The sequence below is a fragment of the Otolemur garnettii genome, unplaced genomic scaffold (assembly GCF_000181295.1).
Source record: "Otolemur garnettii isolate 467f Iridium unplaced genomic scaffold, OtoGar3 scaffold00020, whole genome shotgun sequence".
Taxonomy (NCBI): Eukaryota; Metazoa; Chordata; class Mammalia; order Primates; family Galagidae; genus Otolemur; species Otolemur garnettii.
Window position 1 is genome coordinate 25,720,167 of NW_003852415.1, and position 21,009 is coordinate 25,741,175.

Sequence of the window (21,009 nt, forward strand, 5' to 3'; positions counted from 1 at the left end):
AAAAAAAAAAAAAAAAAGTTACCATTTGTTAGTATCTGTGATTCCTCTTCAGAAGCATAAATCATTATCAACTTTTCTCAATTCTGTGCTAACAAACCACACTGGAGGTAGAACATTTGTGTGAGGGCAGGCCACTTATTATTACCCTAGAATGGGCGAGCCTAACAACAACCTGCCAGAGTCTAACTGTGGTGTTTATTCTTTTTATAGTGTAAGAACTTTATTTTATTATAGCAAATTGCTCTTAGCATGTGTATTTTGAAATTCTTTTTTTTGTTTTCATTAAAATTCTTTTTTTAACATTTAGATTATTCAGTATGTTTATCAACATAAACAATGGATTTTTAAACTAAATAGAGTTATGTTGCCAAAGAATTTACCATTTTAAGTTACAATAGGTTTTCTAGGAGCTCTTATTATGGCAATGTTGTATATTATTCTTTACTTTCCAAATTTTGTCTGCTACTGCTATCAGAAGTCATAATAAGTAAAGAGGAAACTAACCAGGAATATTCCTTATTTTTTAGTTTTGTCAGGGAAAATGCTTCTTCTTAACAACCTCACTCTTGCTAATTCTTCTAAGATACATAAAGATTTATTTTAAAAATGTTTGTAGTTTAAAAATAAGGTTTGGGGTTTTGATGATTCACTCAACAACTGTGTATCTAGCTAAAACTCTTTTACATATATATGTCTGTTATAGGAGCTATCATTGTGATGTGTAAATAAGTATTTTGAATGAGCTAATAATTTAGTACAATTTTAAATATTTACTTTTCATATGACTCTTTTCCATGGAGATTCCAGAACAGTTCGGCCCTATACGGACAGTAGCCGAGGGGAAAGGCGATGTGATCTTGATTGGCACAACGAGAAACTTTGTCCTACAGGGCACTCTGTCAGGGGACTTTTCACCCATCACTCAGGTATGGCCCACTCATCAGACCTACCAAACACATCCATCTTGCACTATATCAGACGTTTATCAAGCGCTCCAAAGAGGTGACTCATCTTATTGTTTACTAAGATACATCTTCCTCCACTTCACAGTTCAGCTACTGCCATAAATTAAGCTGGGAAAAGGGACACTGATGAGGGCATTTATGAAGTCAGCATGAAGCCATGACTAGTCATCCCTTAAGGCTCCTGAGTGTTGACTGCAGTATCTCAGTGTATTTTTGTCTGTCTCGGTTTTTTTGTAGGGTCACACTGATGAGCTTTGGGGACTGGCTGTCCATGCCTCAAAACCTCAGTTCTTGACCTGCGGTCATGACAAGCATGCTACTCTGTGGGATGCTGTTGGTCACCGGCCTGTCTGGGACAAAATAATAGAGGTAACATGCATGTTACATTTCCATTTTTCTTATATAAATTCATCTGAAACATGTTTATTTATTTTTTGCATGAAATTATCATGATATAAAAATTGTCCCAAGGAAATGTCATTTATCTCTTTAGAACTGCATTGCCTTTAACATTGCCTTGAGTGATCTCACCCATGTAATTTTGAAGTTTACTGTTGAATTTTTTGACAGGAAGTTAGCCTTTCCTAGTTGATTGTCAGATTTCCTGAGTACAGAATCTCTTAACTGGCTTACATGTTGACAAATACTTGTTATGAGCCTGCATTCTATTTACAATGTACCCTTTGCATGAGAACTTACAAATTGTACATATATTATCCTTAATCCTTGCAGCAGCCTGCAGGTTGAGGTTTTTCATTTTCACTCTGATTTCATTGATTAGGAAATTTGAGGCTGAGAGAAGTTAACTAACTGGCTGAGGTCAGTAAGTTGGTAAGTGACAGAGCCAGTGTTCATTTACACCCTGCTCAGTCTGACTCCCAAACCCTGATTCTTCCCACTGCCTCATACTTTAGTGAATCAAAAGCTTATTCTTTGTTGCCTGTCCTGTAAGACATATATAATCCCATTGAAGGAAATACTCTCTCTATAGACCACAGACATCATCCTTTCATCCCCCTAGAGTTGCTGGCATGTCACAGGTGCCAGGTCCAAGTTTCAGCTCTCCATCCCTTCACTTTCAGAGAAGGTGCACTAAAGGGTGCCAGTCCCTGGCAGACAGCTAAACACTGAAGTGGAAGGGCCCAAGAGGCAGCACCTCCACTCAAGAGAAGGGAGCACTGTGGCCCAACATGGCAGGAAAGGGCTAAAGGAAATGGTGTCCTGGTGGTCTGGGGGGAAGCTTTCCCTGCCCAAAGAGTAACCATTTGTATGTATAAGTGCTCACCACTCAGCCTGAGGTCACACGTAAGGGTAGGGGCTCAGAACTGGAAGCCGGTTAAGTTCTGTCTCTACCACCTCTGACCAACTGACTTTAGACATGAACAGTTAACTTCTTTGTACCTACACCTTCATCTCAAAATTGTTCTGAGTGTAGATGAATTATATGTACGAAACTGCTTTGTAAATGGTAAAGCTCAAGTGAACATGATTTCTATCTGTGCAGCAGTGGCAGCCCTGAGCTTAATTACAGCTCCCACTTCAGAGCAAGCATTAAAATAATGTAATCACATGTCTGAAAAGTTTCCTTCTGGTCTCTTGCGATTTTAGTTTATCTGGTAGCATTTTTTTTTTTTTTGAGACAGAGTCTCATTATGTTGCCCTCGGGAGAGTGCCATGGCATCCCAGCTCACAGCAACCTCAAACTCTTGGGCTTAAGTGATTTTTTGCCTCAGCCTCCTAAGTAGCTGGGACTACAGGCATCTGCCACAGTGCCCGGCTATTTGTTGTTGCAGTTGTCATTGTTGGTTAGCTGGACCAGGCCAGGTTTGAACCCACCACCTTCGGTATATGTGACTGGCACCGTAGCCACTGTGCTATGGACCGGGCGCCAAGCCATGTCCAGTAGTGTAGTAATGCCTCCTATTTTCATTCCCATTCCTACTTTTTTCTTAATCTTCCTCTGATTAATCTTCTCTGGCTTCAATCTGTCCTAAATACTCCTTCCAAATGTTCTTCTATCTGAAAGACAGATTCAGTCATATCACTCTTTTTATTGAAAGAAAAAAATACTCACATTATTTGCTGCCGTGCAGCCTACATCACTGTGTCACCAGGATCCTTCTTATTCTTCATCCCACATATTCTGCACCATAAGCCACTGACCACCTGCCATTCCTCAGATCTGCCCAGAACCATCTTGCTTTCTCCACCTTTATCATATCGTTGCCTCTTTTACCCCTGATCCAAAACAGTATGGTGTATCCACTTCTCACATCCACAGTGATGATTCTTCCTTTTTTGGAAGCCCAAGTCCGACACTTTCTGCACCGTGAAGCCCTGACCCAGCTTCCCAGTGTGACTTCATCTCTCTCTCCAGTGGCTCCACAGCACCTTGGGTTTTCACTTCTTTCATCTTCTGTCACAGTTAGTATTGAACATCTATGCACAACTAGATCAGAACCTAGGATGTGCCTGGCTCTTCTCATGACCCTCCACAGCAGCCCTAGTGTCTTGCATCCAGTGGCCACTCACCCTGTATGTGCACAATAGGATCAGGCACCTCAGTCACATTTCCAGACAGATGGAGCACACTGACCAATGAGCTTACCCTTCTGCACGGGGTCAGCCGAAGGGGCTGGGTTTATAAGCTATGACTTGGAAGAAGAGCATTTACTTGTTTGTCTTTCTTCTGATTATTGTAGTTATGAAAGGATATAGAACAAAAAGAGAAGCATCCTAAAGGGATAAGAATTTAGAATTATTTAAACATGGCATCCATTCAGGTAGGAAAACATTTTTCTCTCTAGAGAAAAAGAGTCTTTTCCAATAGAGCCAGAGAGCTGTAAGATGGGGATGTGTGTGTGTATGTGTTTTATGCTTTGGTGCTATATCTGTCCATCAATTTACACTTCCTTTAAAATATTTTAGGATCCAGCTCAGTCTTCTGGTTTTCATCCTTCAGGGTCTGTGGTTGCAGTTGGAACACTAACAGGCAGGTAAGTCCATACCAGCATGGCCTGTGCTTTGAATGCATATGAAAAGAGGTTTGTGGTTTATATTTCACCCCGGGCAGATACAGGTCAGCTCTTGGCTGCATCTTCTCAGTTTCTAAAGACTTCCCAAGAGTTAAGTCAGAACTTAGGAGCAAAACTTAAAAGAATGGTCCATTACATTTTGAACCTTGAGAAAATCTGAGGAAACCTATGGACCTTCTCTCCTAGAAAATGTTCCCATAGCCCCCACCGGACACACACACTCACTCTCTGTCTTTGCCCATAATTTCGGTGGTTTGCAGAGCTCTTCTACTTCTCATCTTGAGGCTATGGGAGCAGCCCTTGACTTTGGAATTGGGGAAGAAAGCATTTCAAAATGCTCAGCATTTAAAAATGGTTTTTCTAACTGCCTTTCCAGAATCTTAGAAACTGTCCAGATCTATGCCTCATATTCAGATTAAGCTGTTACTTATTTACCTGGTACCTCTGATATGCCAATCTGTGTTTGAATCTCACCTTTGTCACTTATTAAATAGGAGTGTGGCTTTAAGCCAGTTATGTAAACTTTCTGAATTTCTTTCTTTTTTTTGTAAATTATGATGCTATTTCATGCCTGGCTGTGCTGTGCTGATGATTGAAGGACAAGATACATGTAGAATATCTGCTGAGGTTGCCTGGCCGGTGATAGCAGTAGTTATTACTGTCAAAGTTTGACAAGTTTTGATTGTACCTTAATGTTATTTATCATTATATACACATTTCCTATGGTTTTATTCAGATATTTTTCCTCCTATTCTTCCTTTTTAAAAAGTATACCACTTAGATTCTGTTATTATGACTGTAAGAGCAGTGTCTTTCAACCTTTTTTATCTCACAGCACACTTGAACCTATAGTTAAACTTCTGTGGCACACTTAAATTACGTTGATCAAAAAAAAAAGAGTAAAAAGAAAAATATATTTAGCGTGCTTTGAATGTCTTTCAGAAATAATTTAATTAATGACCTTTAAAATTTTTCATGGCACACCTAACTAAGATCCTCTCACAGCACACTGGTTGAAAATCGCTGCTGTGGAATATGCATAAAGAAAGAGTAATCATTTGTAAGTCATAGGTAGCAATATCTTAAAAGTTGGGCTCCATATATCCAACAGAATTCTTCATAAAATGTTCGCATATACACACACACTCCCCACCTTTCATTTAATTCTCTCTGAGATACCTGAAGCTTCTAATTCATTAGGATTCTGACAGGCTGACAGCTATGCCTGTGTCTGCTGTGTACGATAGGGTTTGGTGGCAGTGCTCAGAATCATACAATGTCCTGGGATGGAAGAGACAGATCATGCAGCCTAATCCCTTCTTTTCCCTCCCACGACCCCTGCCGTCTGCGCCTCCTGCATCTCAGGTCCTAGGGTCCTAGGGTCCTAGGGTCCCTTGTGCTTTCAATTTAACAGGACTATTGGAAGGCATATTCTCATCAGCCCCAGTCTCACTCTTTGTTATGTTTTAGCCTCTATTAAGGTTAAATAACACATTAAAGGTGGATGGTTATTTAAGATGCAAGAAATCAAAGCTGAGAAGCAAAATCCAAATTTCAGTGGGGATAGGACTGTCACCAACGCTTGGCAATGGTTGGGACTTATGTTTAAGTTGAGAAGACAGTAACTGCCAATGTGATGTGTGTCATCCAGGTTTCACTAGAGTCTCACTTACTGCCACACTTATAGGCAGGAGAGTTCAGTCATTCTTACAGTTAACAAACATGTAGTGAGTATTGTGTCCTTATCAGAAGATACAAAGCACTTTCATATCATTATAATTTGACTTTAACATTTAACTTGCAAAATAGACCTGGACTCATTCCCATTTATAATTGAGGAAACTGGGCCCAAAGAGGTTAAATTTAAAGACTAGCGCTCTACTCACTTTTCTTCCATTCTCTCTGTCTTAAGAAATCCCCCCCCCCCATTGGTTACACACTATCATTCACATAAGTTCTAGACTCTCAGATCACCTCTCCTTGTGCAGTGCAATTCAGAACATCACCACTCTGAGTTGTCTCAGCCCTGGACCAGTACTGCATTGCCTTGTGTTAGATCTGGGTGAGCTTTTGCCGGTGGTCCTTTGTCACTTCCTCTAGTCACAGACTTAGCACTTGGTATTGGCCATCTTCCCTACCCACGGATTTCTCTCCTCCTTGCGAATGACCAAACACAAACACTTGAGAAACTATGACATAGTGTTGATAATGGAATCATTTTGAATGGTAGACCATATGCTGTTCTTTTCTTTAGAGGATGCTTATACAGAGGAAATTTTCTTGTCTTTCTTTTTTTTTTTGTAAGATAGAGTCTCACTCTGTTGCCCTGGGTAGAGTGCCATCGTATCAAGCTCACAGTGCCTCAAACTTGGGCTCAAATGATTTTCTTGCTTCAGCCTCCCAGATAGTTGGGACTACAGGCACCTGCCATAACAGTTGGCTATTTATTTTTAGGGGGCAGGGACTCACTCTTGCTCAGGCTGCTCTCGAACTCCTGAGCTCAGGTGATCCACCTGCCTCAGCCTCCCAGACTACTAGGATTACAGGTATGAGCCACTGTCCCTGGGCAGGAAATTTTCTTTAAATAAAAACTAGGAATAGGCTTTCTTATTAAGCAAATGCAAAGTATCAAGCCTTTTATGGTTAATAATTCTAATAGTCCTATTGCTGTGATAGTCTTTTTTTTCCTCGCTAAACTTACTGTGCTTTTTCTCATGTTCACAACAGGTGGTTTGTGTTTGACACAGAAACAAAAGACTTGGTCACTGTTCACACAGATGGAAACGAGCAGCTGTCTGTAATGCGTTACTCTCCAGGTCAGAATACAAACCATTCACTATTGTAAAATTCCAGTAGAATGAAATTCTGGGTAGATGTCTTTAAAGAAAAAATTGCACAAACCTCCCCAGAGTGAAATTTAAATTAGACACGCACATAATTGTGGCATTTGTGGGTTTTCTTCTCTCTTGGGTCACTGTACTTGTGTGTTTTCTAACTTTGGATTATGGGAAATTTCAAGCATAGACAGAATTAGACAGAACAGCATGGAACCCTCATGTGCTCCTCACCCAGCTTCAACAACACTTAGCTCTTTGCCAGTCCCGTCTGCCTGCAGCCCACCCACCTCCCTACTCCCATGTTATTTTGAAGCAGTTCCCAGATATCTTACTGTTTCATCTGTTAATATTATTGTATATATCTCAAAAAGATGAGGACTCTTTAACAACTTTATTGAGGTGTAATTTGTATGTAATAATTAGCTATTATAAATGTACAATTCAGCAATTCATAGTAAATTTGTAGTGTTGTGCCAGCTGTCACCACAACCCGGTTTTAGAACCTTCCCATCACCCCAAAAGTTTCTCCATGTCCACTAGCAATTCATTTCCATCCCTACACCCCATTTGAGGCAACCATTGATCTGGTTTCTGGCCTCTATAAATTGTCTTTTCTGGACATATGTAAATGGAGCTGTATAATATGTAGTCTGATACATCTGACTTCTTTCACTTAGAATAGTGTTTTTGAGATTAATCTGTGTTATTGTGCATGTTGTTTATTCCTTTTTAATTACTGATAGTATTCCATCTTATGGACAAGTACCACATTTTATTTCTGAATTTTGACCATTATGAATAATGCTATGAACATTCATGTATTTGTCTTTTGTAGATAAGTTTTCATTTCTCTTGGGCAAATTCCTAGGAGTAGTATTGGTAGATTATATGATAAACTTATGTTTTAACATTTTATAAAACTGCAAAACTGTTTTTCAAAGTGGCTCTACAACAGCTGTGGGCAAGGGTTCTGGTATCTGCACATCCTCACCAGCACTTGTTACTGTCTGTCTTTATTATAGCCATTCTGTTTTTTGTTTTTTTTTTTGAGACAGAGTCTCAAGCTGTCACCCTGCGTAGAGTGCCGTGGTATCACAGCTCAAGCAACCTGAAACTCTTGAGCTTAACAAGTTCTCTTGCCTCAGCCTCCCAAGTAGTTGGGACTATAGGCACCTGCCACAATGCCCGGCTATTTTTCTGTTGCAGTTGTCATTGTTGCTTTAGCTGGTTTGGGCTGGATTCGAACCCGCCAGCCTCGGTGTATGTGGCAGGTGCCCTACCCAGTGAGCTCAGGTACCACCTATTATAGCCATTCTAATAGGAGTGTAATGGTATCTATTGTGGTTTTAATTGGCATTTTCCTAATGACTACTAGTGTTGAGTATTTTTTACAGTGATTTAATGATTACATTCCTGTATCTTCTGTGAAGTATCCATTCAGATATTTTGCCTATTTTTCATTTGGGTTGTTGGTCTTACTATTGAGTTGAGATCTCTTTATATATTCTTTTTTAAGTTCTTAATCAAATATGTGATTTGCAAATTTTTCCCCCAGTTATGGCTTATCTTTTCATTTCTTAATGTGGTCTTTTGAAGCACAAAAGTTTTAATTTTGATGAAGTACAGTCTATCAACTTTTTCTTTTGTGGATCATGTCTTTGCTGTCGTACTCAAGCTTTTCTCTTATATTCTCTCTTTTAGAAGGGTTCTTGTTTTAACCCTCACATCTAGGTCTGTGATCCATTTTGAGTTAATTACACAGGAGTTACAAGGTTACATAAGAGTTAATTCTTTTGTATGGTGAGAGGTAAGAGTCTGAGGTTATTTGGTCTGTATATGGATATCCAGTTGTCCTAGTATCTTCTGTTGAAAAGATAATCACTTCCCTGTTTAATTATCTTGACCCTTTTATCAAAAATCTATTGATTATAATTGTAAAGGCTTATTTCTGAATGCTCCAGAATAACATTCTGTCCCCTTCACTTATGTCATCCTTGTGCCAATACCATGCAGTCTTGATTATATGACTTTAAAGTAAGTTTTCAAATTGAGTAGTATAACTCCTCTAACTTTATTTTTATTTTCAAAATTCTTGAAAAAAGTGAAGCAGCTCTGGGGGCTGTGTGTGTTCAGGATCTTGAGACATTGTTTGGGACGGGTGTTGTCAGAGCCATCCAAATGAGGATGCAGGTGTCCATGGACTCCAAGTCTTTCCTTGCCTGTGCAGGGGTCTGGGACTGCAAATGATACAATCAGCCAGTTCCTCCCTGCTTTGAGGATTTCGAGGATTTCTCCTATCAGCAGAAACAGAGCTTAAACTGCTATATGAAGAATGAGGATTAGAATTTTAAAGAGGAATTACAATCCGATGAAGGCTGTTAGAGATAGAAATGGATTGCCGAGGGAGGGTGCAAGATCCTATTTTTCATTCGTCTTTATATAACCGATACAGGGATGGTAGTTACACAGGCATATTTGTCAAAACTCTTTGAACTGTACACTTGAAATATAGGCATTTTATTACATGTAAATTATACCTCAAAGTTGATTCTTAAAAGGTAGGGGTTGTTGCTCTAACTTGATTTTTTTTTTCTTTTTTTTTTTTTTTTTTTTGAGACAGAGCCTCAAGCTGTCCCCCTGGGTAGAGTGCCGTGGCATCACAGCTCACAGCAACCTCCAACTCCTGGGCTCAAGCGAGTCTCCTGCCTCCGCCCCCCAAGCAGCTGGGACCACAGGCGCCCGCCACAACGCCCGGCTATTTTTTTTTTGGTTGCAGCCGTCATTGTTGTTTGGCGGGTCCGGGCTGGGGATTCGAACCCGCCACCTTAGGTGTACGTGGCTGGCGCCCTAGCCGGCTGAGCCATAGGCGCCGAGCCTTTTTTTTCTTAAGTAATTAACCCATTGCCCTAAACTTATTTGTTTAGGGCAATGATTCTATTATGAAAGAGTCCCCGTTATTTTATAGATCACAAATGACCAGATAGTTCTTTGAGACTATTTTGCTTAGCAGTGCATGGGCCATACCCCTGACACTTCATATGTCAGACTTTCAACTGTCTTTCCCCCTAAGCTGTGTCAAAGGGGCAGTGGAATTTAGCAACAAAATGCCCAGACCATGGAGTCAGATTGCCTAGGTTCGAATGCCAGCTTCAGGAAGCCCATGTGACCTGGGTCAAGTTACTTTACCATCTGTGCCTCAGGTCCCTCTCCTAAAAAATGAGGATAATTATCTCTACTTCATATAGTTGTTACAAGGATTGATTATGTTAATACAGGAAGAGTTTAGAATAGCACCTCATATGTAGCAGCATTCCATACATGTTGACTGTTATAATAATTATAATTATTATCATTAAGTAGTGATATTAGTAGCATTTAGTATGTCGGGGAGTGGTCACTTGGGGCAATTAGAGACTTGGCTGGTTTCCCACATGGCTCCCTGGACTTCTCAAGACAGCTGATAGTAACCAGTCCTCCAGCTAAAGTAAAAACATCCATTTGCCCCATCCCTTCAGGATTCCTTATTTGGTCAGGCTGCCTTAGCCTCTTACTAACACCCCTGTTTTGACCTGGCATAGGCCAAGACTTCCTAAAATACCATTTCCTGACAGCACCAGGCCACGCTATGTCCTGTAGGATTCCTACTAAGAGTCGGGGGGGGGCAGTCAGAGGAGAGGAAGGGAAGAGAAACAACCCTCATTGAAGCTTTGTGTGCCCACAGCCACTGGGTGCCTTACAGATAGTGTCTGAGTGGATCCTCTCTATTGCTATGAAAAGGCACATTGGCTGTGTGTGTATTGCTGATGGAGGATCTAATGTGCAGTATCAGTGAGGACTGGCCTGCAGCCCCCAAGCTGGTGTGGAGGGGCCCCTGCTGCTGTGCATCCTGTCCTGGGTCTGGTATGCTTCCAGGTTTCTGATCCTCCCTTTTGCTTCCTGGCGCAGGAAAGTCTGACTTTTTCCTGAACTAGCTCTCAGGCCCTGTTTCCTTTCCAGTATGTCTTGGGTCTTCCTCCCATTAGCATCAGGCTTGGCACATTCATTTGTTAGCCACAAGTTCTGCTTTTTGTTATAATGTGCAGCTTCCCTTGTTTTAACACATGCGACATGGCCTGATTCCTTGGGCTTTCCTGGGACCAGAAACTCTGGTGAAGAAGACACCGCATGATGGCCCACTGCAAGAGAGGGGGGGATGGGCATACCAGGCAGGACCAGTGAGTGCAGAGGCACAAGAGAATATGTGTTCAGGCACACATATCTTGGAAAGCCTTGTGGGCCCCTTAAAAGAATCACATCTCCACCTTCAGTGATGAGGACAGGGTAGCCAAGAAAGGGTTTCATAAGATTTTATGAAAGTTTATAGAAAAAGTTCATAAAAAGTTTTTTTGTTTTTTTTTTAAATTTCAGGCTCCTTTATTCCATGAATATTTACAGAACATCAACTATAGGCAAAACCTTGACATAATCATTGAAGATAACATTGGGACAAATATATCAATTTTATGAGGAAACAAAAGCATTATCTGCAAATCAATTATGAGATAAGTGTACTCATTACCACCACTCCTAGTAAAGTTGAAGATCCTAGCTAGTACAATTATGATAACTTAAAAATCCCAATGGTTTGTAAAATAAATACAAATTTCATTACTTCCGAGTTACTAAGTTACTTGCAAGTTACCAAAAACAATAGAAAAATTCAGCAACATAGCTAACTTCAAAATAACTATACAAAATCAATTATATTCCTATATAAAAAAGAATTACAAAATAATATTAGAAAACAAAGATAGCATTGTATCAGCAACCAAAATAGAAAGTACCTATCAATATAGCTTTAACAAGAGCTGTGCAATTTTTTTTGAATACATAATCATTTACTACTTGTTTGTTACAGAATACACAAGACAAAATACAAATAGCAAACAAATATTTTTTGCTTATTATGTTTTTACCAAAATCTAAAAAAATAGACTAATACATATAAATAAAAGTCAAAAAATAATTTCTAAAAAAAAACAGATCACGCCAAGTCTTATAGACAGTAGAAATAGAAATACTTCAAAATCATTCTACTTAGTCTGGATACCCCTGATAGTAAAATTAGAAAAAATATATTATTATAAAGGGGAAATTACAGGCATATTTCACTGATGAATAAGGATGCAATATGATAAACAACATATTGACATGCTGAATTAAAAATTGATGTTTAAGTAATATACATTGATCAAAATTAAATCCAGTTTGTGTGAGAATTAGTCATTATTTTTTTTTTTGCCCAAACGCCCTTGCTTCTTCTCTGACTGATCTCCCCTTCCCCCATGCCCCATGTCATTAATTGTCATCAATTGTCTTCATATCAAAGTTATATCCAAAGTCATATCCATTCCTGTGATGCTTCACTAAGAATAATGTGTTCCACCTCCATCCAGGTTATTACAAATGCTGTAAAATCTTCATTTTTGATGGCTGAATAATACTCCATAGTGTACATATACCACAGCTTACCAATCCATTCCTGGGTTGAGGGACAATTAGGCTGTTTCCACGTTTTAGCGATTGTAGATTGGGCTGCGATAAACAGCCTAGTACAAGTGTCTTTATAGTAAAAGGTTTTTTTTCCTCTGGATAGATGCCCAATAGTGGGATTGCAGGATCACATGGGAGGTCTAGGTTGAGTTCTGTAAGTTTCGCCATACTTCCTTCCAAAAAGGTTGTATTAGTTTGCAGTCCCACCAGCAGTGCAAGAGCAAACAAACGGGCACCCACTACTTGCCGGTTTTCCACCGCTTCTGACCTCCTCGTGGGGTCCTAAAGTCTCTCACTGACTTCCTGGGTCACCAGAGGACAGCCTCTGGGCAAAACCCACCAACCAGAGATGCCTGGAATCTTCTCTCCCCCTTTCTCACTGCGCCCAGTTACACAGAAGCTGCTACTCAGCTGCCATCTTGCTGATAACTCCATAAAAAGTTTATAAATCTTTACCAGATTTTGTTATCTGACCAGGTGAGTATTTCTCAAAAGACAGCTTAGGAAATGATGTAGAATTTATTCAAAAGGAAATTTTTCTCTTTGAAATACTTCATTAATCCAGCTATTGTGTCTAAATCTGTGGTGGCAACTAGCATTATCCTTTGCAATGAATAAATGTTTGGTTTTAATATCTTAAATGTGATCTATCATATTTTTATAGATGGGAATTTCTTAGCAATAGGCTCTCATGACAACTGTATCTATATATATGGAGTTAGCGACAATGGAAGGAAATACTCGCGCGTTGGCAAATGCTCAGTAAGTGTACTTATTATTTCTCATAAATACGTGTGTGGTCATTTAATTCTATCATGGTGTCATCAGCGATCTGTAAGGTGTGTGGGACTCACAGAATGATTTTTCTCTTGCAGGGTCATTCCAGCTTCATTACTCACTTGGACTGGTCTGTAAACTCACAATTCCTTGTGTCAAATTCTGGAGACTATGAAATCCTTTACTGTGAGTAACACCCCAGGAGCTGTGTGGGGTTTAGACTACATAAAGCATTCACTCTGAGACCCAAATAGGGCCTTCATAAAGACCCATACCCCAGGAACTTGCCATCTCCAGGCTTGGTTCTCCTCCCCCTACCCCTGTGTAACATGGAGGAGTTGGGTTCAAGTTAACCAGGGGCCCTCATGGATAGGAAGGTGCAGGGTCCACCTGAGGAGAAGGCCTCAGCCTGCACAGAGAGGCTGGAGGCAGCAAATGTGGCAAAAGGAGGGGCTGGATCCATCAACATAAGAAGCGGTATATAGAGTCCATGACATCCCTTCTACCTGGGGGACCAGCACCCCCTGGGGCTTCTCCTACTACTCTCCCATTCCCTCCCTGGCCAATTTCATGTGCCCAAGCACAACCTGGGAACATGAACGTGATAATGGCAGGTACTCAGAGCACAGGCCACCTGCATGTGCAGATTCCTCAAATATTTACTCATCACCTGCCAAGTACCCAGTTCTGGGCTAAGCAAGGGGGCTCATAGGGCATAAGAAAGGGCTGACCGGCTCTGCGCCTGTGGCTCAAGTGGCTAAGGCGCCAGCCACATACACCGAAGGTGGGTTCAAATCCAGCCCGGACCCGCCAAACAACAACCACGGCTGCAACCAAAAAATAGCCGGGCGTTGTGGCAGGCACCTGTGGTCCCAGCTACTTGGGAGGCGGAGGCAGGAGACTCGCTTGAGCCCAGGAGTTGGAGGTTGCTGTGAGCTGTAAAGCCACAGCACTCTACCCAAGGGGACAGCTTGAGGCTCTGTCTCAAAAAAAAAAAAAAAAAGGGCTGACCTATGCCCACTGAAAGTTACTAGAAAGTGCAGTGCTTTTCACCTATATTTTCCCATATGATCCACAGCACTTTCTGGCTTATTCCCATTTTACATGTAAGAAAATTAGGGCTCAGATACCAGGCCACAGGCACCAAGAGCTAGTGGATGGGGAAGAAGTTGTACTTCTTAGGTGTGTCACCTGCTTGTTGTGGAGCCAAGACAGGCAGGACTGCTGGTGGTAGGGGAAGGAGGACAGCATGTTCCAGGACTGAACCTTCCACCCTCTGAGGTGGAAGGTAACCACATAGGCTCCCCTCTCCCGTCTGTCCAGGCCCTATCTGACACATGGGCAGAAGCACGGTGATGGTTCTTAGGGATCATCCCTGGGCTAGAATCTTCTCAGACACAGTCTCATAGTGAGACTATGAGACTATTTAGAAAACAAATAAATCACCTGGGAGGATTTAGGCGCTTGGTGTGACTGGTTTCCATAAGCTTCCTAACTCTGAGCTAAAAGGACTGTGTGCAGAGTCTTAGGGGGTGGATTGGGGGAGGGTTGGGGAGCCTGAGAGCAGAGGCAGGTTGTGTTCTGGAGCTCCAGTGGGGTCAGCAAGCAGAAACCCCAGAACCAAGAGAAGCCAGCCTATGGGAAACAAACTCAAAGAAGATGAGGAGGAAATAAAGAAGATGGGGTTCTCCTCCAAGGCTGGAGACTTGGAATCAGTTCCCATGAGGTTCCAAAGGAGAGCGCATCCTTTCCCTGAGAGGGCTCCATAGCCCATGGGGCAGGGCTCATAAAGGCTCAGCCTTGCTCAGGGGAGGGGTGGGGCTTTGGTTTAGAAGCCACCAGACTGTATTTGCTTTTCCTAGGGGTTCCCTCTGCTTGTAAGCAAGTCGTAAGTGTGGAAACTACAAGAGACATTGAATGGGCTACTTATACCTGCACTTTGGGATTCCATGTTTTTGGTAAGTTTCCTACAGATTTCATAAGACATGTCTACATTTAGAATATTCTCTAGTGATTATGAAATCTCATAGTCACCACTCTTGTCAAACTGCTCTGCTGCTGCCTGAACCCCATAAGACACACACTCTACAGCTCCCTGGCCAGGGTGTGCCCAGGTGGGGCCAGCTGAGGAGAACTAGAAAGATGGATTTTTAACCCGTTCCCATTTTACAAAATGGGTCCTGAGATACTTCTCTAGAATCTTTTCCTATCATGTTGGCCAGACTTTCTGAGGTGGGCCAGATGGTAGTCAATCAATTTACTTATCATTTGTTAGGTCTGCTGTATCTTTTTGGCTCTGGCTCTTGAATATATCACTTCCTTCAAAGTTCACTTTAGGAATATATTCATAAATGACATAAATTAAGTTGCCACTGTTAGGAGAATAAAAAAGAAAAGGCATTATTTATAATCTGTTCATGTGAGACCATAAGTCAGTAAGTTGGTAAATATTCACAAGTCTCCTTAGAGTGGGCATTTTACTGTTTTCTGGTGTTAAATCCCCAGAGCCTATAGGCTGCAGAACAGCTAGCTGAGAGAACTGATGTGTATTCAGCTCTGTCGTCTCTAAAGTGGGACTCAAAGGGTTCCCCAATAATGGTCAGAAAACAGCACCCCCTGCCCAACCATTCTCCAAGCGCCCTTGGGTTCACAGCTGCAGTGGCACCCCCCAGGGGGCCACAGGTAAGCAGCAGCCAAGGAGCTAACACTTAGAAACTCCTGAAAGACACACACAAAGTCAGGATTAAAAAGTCCTTTGGAGTCCTTTACTCACATGTAAAGAATTACAGAAAAAAAGTTAGTAAACTACAGCCTTGAGGACTAGTTAGCTCCATCAGATGCTTTGGGATAAAGGAAAGGGGTTGTGGCTCAGCACCTGTAGCTCAGTGAGTAATGTGCCAGCCACATACACCAAAGCTGGAGGGTTCGAGCTCAGCCCGGGCCTGCTAAACAACAGTGACAACTACAACCAAAAAATAGCTGGGCATTGTGGCGGGCACCTGTAGTCCCAGCTACTTGGGAGGCTGAGAAAAGAGAATTGCTTACGCCCCAGAGTTTGAGGTTGCTGTGAGCTGTGATGTCGCGGCACTCTACTGAGGGCGACAAAGTGAAACTCCGTCTCAAAAACGGGGGGAAGGGTTGTGTTCAGAACCAGGGTTTCTAATACTCTCTGCAGTAGTGTCAAGAAGGGGCCCTGAAAGAAGTGGGCAGCCCAGAAAACTTGCCTTTGTTCTTACCTTGTAGCAGAAGGTAAGAACATTAAAAGATTTCCCGAGAATAGCTGGGAGTGAGATAATACTGAAGTCCAAAGAGAAGCTAGAGGCTAAGACTGAGTGTTCATTTTGACCCTTATTTCTACATCTGGATTTAAGGCAATTTTAGTTTCATGATGGCTCAATAGCCAGTTCTCACGTGATGTGACCCTCTGGTATTTCCAGTGCTCTTTTTGTGTTCTTTGTTTTAGGAGTGTGGCCAGAAGGCTCAGATGGAACTGACATCAATGCTGTCTGTCGGGCCCATGAGAAAAAAATCCTGTCAACAGGCGATGACTTTGGCAAAGTGCACCTCTTCTCTTATCCTTGCTCCCAGTTTAGGGTAAAGGACTTGTTTTTTCACTAATCTTATCCCTTAGGGCATACACTTGTGGCCTGATCTGTTTGGAATCTGAATAGAAATGGGCTGTAAGTGAATGCTACCAGGCAGGAATGCAGATATGACTGTTAGCTGCTGCTCCAAGCACTTCTTGGTTCCCCACTGCCCTCTGGGACTCTTGGCCCTAGTCCTCACATGACCTATAAAGCCGTGAGGTCTGCCTTGTCTCCCCCTATAGCTTTGTGGGCCTCCCTTCACTCTCTTCCACCCTTTTTCTGGCCCTGCCAAGATGAGCCAGCCTACTGCCTAGAACACTTTTCTTCATCCTCCCCACCCCAACCTTCTCTCATCCTCAACCCCCAGCCTCTGGATAGTCCCACCTTTGGGTGACCCAGTGCCTGGCACTGGGTATCAAACCTGTCTCTTGGCCAAGAGCAGTCATTTGTTCATGTCTGACCCACTTCTAGACCACAGGAACTCTGTGGTTTGTTTCTGTGTTCCTCCTGTGCACAGATAGCTGTTGGGTGAAGGGAAGAATAAAGGAATGACAGAATGGATCGAGAATTGAGGCATTTTCTGATTCCAAAGAGCTGGCTTTGTAGTAAGCTTTCTTCCATATCATATTTTCAGGCTCCAAGCCACATATATGGTGGGCACAGCAGCCACGTCACCAATGTCGACTTCCTCTGTGAAGACAGTCACCTCATCTCCACTGGCGGGAAGGACACGAGCATCATGCAGTGGCGGGTTGTCTAGCCCCCAGCGAGAACTGGGGAGTAGAAAGTGCACGGAAGACACAGACTCGCTTTACGCTTGGTCACTGTGATTTCTGTTTTGTTTAAAAAATTTTTACAAACCTCAGGAAAACTATGCCCTCTGCCGGTTACCTTAGCTCAGTGAATCAGCGAGCATCACATCGGATAAGCAGTTCCGTTTTGCAGTTTGCTGTACAGTATATGAAACAGTGCACATTGAATATGGAAAGAGGTTCCAAGGTTTACATTGCGGTGACATCAACAGAAGTAACTGGTATATCCTTAGTAACTTTTCTATGAACTCTTCAAAAATGGTCACAGAATGCCTTTTAAAATATTGTATATAGTCTTTACTATTTCACCATCTAGCTTGCTAAGTCCAATATTTATGACAATAATGAGGTACTGAACCGAGAGAGCTGTTGATAAATTGGTCCTAAAAGGATAAATTACTTGAGAAGAGAGTGAATAACTGATTTGCACAGGTGAATCAGGAAATGCAATATGAGACTATATTTGGTTGCATTTTCTAAGGTTTCATTAGATCTCCCCTTGGGAGGCTCTGAGGAAGGGGTAGCATTCTTCTTGTGTTAAGCAGATTATACTCCACATTGACTTAAATATTTCAGCAGGGTGTGCAGGCATTTCAGAGTTTCAGTTAGACTGTCCTGCCTAACCAAATGCAGTCAGCCTCTTAACACCTATGTGAATTGCGTCCCTCTGTCCCTTGTTCACGTGCCCTGATTAATGGTGAGATAATTCACCATTTTCTTCTGTGTATTAATTGGCATGATATGATATTGTACTTGTATAGGGTTTTAGCTATTCATAATAAATACGTAAGACTGGCTTTACTGTTTTATGCTTATGGACAGTGTATATTTGTATTTTATGACCAAGTAGACCAAGTCAGAAATTATCTCTTGAGTATAACATAAACCTGCAGAGAGGAGAAGTCTTGAAAGGCTTCACCAGGTACTAAGGGCAGCTTCTTTTTCTGTCTTTTGTGCATGGACAACTTGTTACAGTATGAAATAAGATTATGTTCTGATGAGTAAAAGATAGTTGGCATAAATTTGTCAAGAAGGCCTTATCCATTTTGATTGTGTGACAGATTGAAATTTATTGTTTACATTGGGGAATGTATCTCGGATTTTTAAATAGAAGAGTAATAAACAGACTTTAAAACAAATATTAAGATTTTTACTCGTTCTAGGCAAATAAATGAATTGAATTATCTGAACTCTAAGGCACTGGTTGTTTAGAGTGGCTGATTAAATGCAACTTTTAGAAATGTTTTTGATGCCATCACCAGCCTGCTACAGAAGTGCAGGGCACCAGTAAACAACTTGTATTAAAGAAGAATCTGTTTGTATGTATCCTTGTCAAATATATTCTATAATGAAATAAAATCTGAAAAGTGGATTTCTTATTGACCTATATTCATGGAAGTGTATAAATTAAAATATTTAAAATTAGATATGATTCACACTATGTTTCATCTGCAGATTTTTTTCTCACCTGGGTCATTTATAAATGGAAATACAGTTTGCATATGATATGGTAGCATTCATCAGATGAGCTTATTTTTAAATTGATAACTTTGGGAATAATCCACTCAGGGGAGGGAAAGAGATCCATCACTGACTTAGAAGTCAATAGGATTACTTTTATTTCTATATACTTAACACTGTTTTGCCAAGCCCAATAATTGAAAAGGGAAACATATACACAGTACTCTTCATATATATATAAAAACTACTATTGCTGTCTTCATATTTGCCTACACTTAAAATGAAATTCTTTAAATGGTACAGTATTGACCTTGCAGATATTCATTATTCACTCATTAACACAGTGAGTAACAAGTACCACCATTCACCACCTCTCAGGCAAACAAGGCTAGAACCTTCAGGATTCTTCTGGAAGAAGACAGGTAGCTAGGTCCACATGACTAGGCCTCTTTCTCCCACAGCTCTTAGCCTGGCTTCCCTGTAGCACATAAGACAAGAAAAGTAGGCCAGGTGCAGTGGTTCATGCTGGTAATCCTATCACTTTGAGAGACCGAGATGGGAAAATCACTTGAGCTTAGTGGTTCAAGACAACCTGAGCAACATCACGATGTCTCTACAAAAGCTTTTTAAAAATAAGTTGGGTACGGTGACACATGGCTGTAGTCCCAGCTATTTCAGATTCTGAGGTAGGAGAATCTCTTGAGCCCAGGGTCAGAGGCTGCAGTGAGGTATTATTGCACCATTCTGAGCAACAGCGGGAGACTCGATCTCAAAAACAAAAAAAACAAGTAAAGATTATTTATTGGGAGTTACAAAGATTATTATTTGGAGATAAGTAAGTTTGTCAGTAACAGAGAATTTTCTAGTATTTGGAGTTATAATAATGTAAGTTCATTAGCATAAGAGAATTTTTCAGTGGAAAAAGTCCTCAGGAGGTTTTTTCTTTTAACTTACTATTTTTAATTTTGTATTAATAATGAATACATTTCCATGGCAGTCCTGTTTTGATAAAGTTAAGGACAAAGGAAATCCTGGATCTCCTCAGAACAGGGTGGGCACCTACTTTCATGCAGAAGGGTATAGTTGACCCTTGAATGACACGGGGGTTAAGAGTGCCAACCCCTGCCCCATGCAGTTGAACATTTGTGTTTAACTTTGGTCTCCCCCAAAACTTAACTACCAATAGCCTACTATTGACCATAAGTGGTTTTTTCTTTTATAATATCACTTTATTCAGGAGATAATCAAATACAATATAGAGCTGACACTGAGAAACTATGCACAAAATCATATAAATCTGCTTGTTGCATTTTCTAGAAGAGGTTCAGTCATTGAACCATAAGTGTTTATAACATAAATAGTCAATGAGCACATATGTTGCATGTTAATGTATTATATGCTCGATTCCTTCAATAAAATAAGCAAGAGAAAAGAAAATCACAAGAGGAAATATATTTACTATTCATTAATGGAAATGTATCATCATAATGGTCCTCATCCTCATTGTCTTCACACTGACTAGGCCAAGGAAGAAGGGGGATTGGTCTTGCTGTCTTAGAGGTGGCTGAGGTGTAAGAAAATCCACGTATTATTGGACTTGTGCAATTCAATCCTGTGTTGTTCAAGGCTCAACTGTATATACATGGCTCTGATTACTTTCAAATTGCACTTTGCAATGTTGTTGAAATCCTACTACCCTGGATTTCTGAGCCAAAGCATTAGCAAAAAAATGCATTTTTACTTCTCTAATAGGTTCAAGCATTTTGGGAGAGCCCTCTTATATGTCCAGCAGTTTTCTGGCCACAGGGAGGCCGCCCAGGGGCCTAAGACAATTTCTTCCCTAAAGCTGCTTGCAGTTTGGGGGTGTGTTGTGCTTGGCAGAACCCCTGTTTCTTTGATAGGAAGAGAGAAGTCAGGGAGGTGGTAAGATAGAAGTTACCTGGCATGATATAGATAACAGTGTGAAGATGGGCCAGCTAAGGGCATTGTTGATGAGGGAGAAT

At 41.1% G+C, this 21,009-nt stretch overlaps 1 protein-coding gene across 1 annotated transcript in view; it reads left to right on the forward strand.

Moving 5' to 3' along the window:
* The window catches only part of EML1 (echinoderm microtubule associated protein like 1), a 195,167-nt gene extending 176,250 nt beyond the window's left edge, over positions 1 to 18,917 (forward strand). Inside the window, exons 14-22 of the mRNA XM_023511568.1 lie at positions 801 to 926; positions 1,203 to 1,334; positions 3,894 to 3,961; positions 6,728 to 6,816; positions 13,034 to 13,131; positions 13,245 to 13,332; positions 15,009 to 15,104; positions 16,610 to 16,740; positions 17,368 to 18,917. Of these exons, the coding sequence (XP_023367336.1) occupies positions 801 to 926; positions 1,203 to 1,334; positions 3,894 to 3,961; positions 6,728 to 6,816; positions 13,034 to 13,131; positions 13,245 to 13,332; positions 15,009 to 15,104; positions 16,610 to 16,740; positions 17,368 to 17,493 (954 nt within the window). The 3' untranslated portion in view covers positions 17,494 to 18,917. The remainder of the gene's footprint in view (positions 1 to 800; positions 927 to 1,202; positions 1,335 to 3,893; positions 3,962 to 6,727; positions 6,817 to 13,033; positions 13,132 to 13,244; positions 13,333 to 15,008; positions 15,105 to 16,609; positions 16,741 to 17,367) is intronic.
* Positions 18,918 to 21,009: the final 2,092 nt, after the last annotated feature.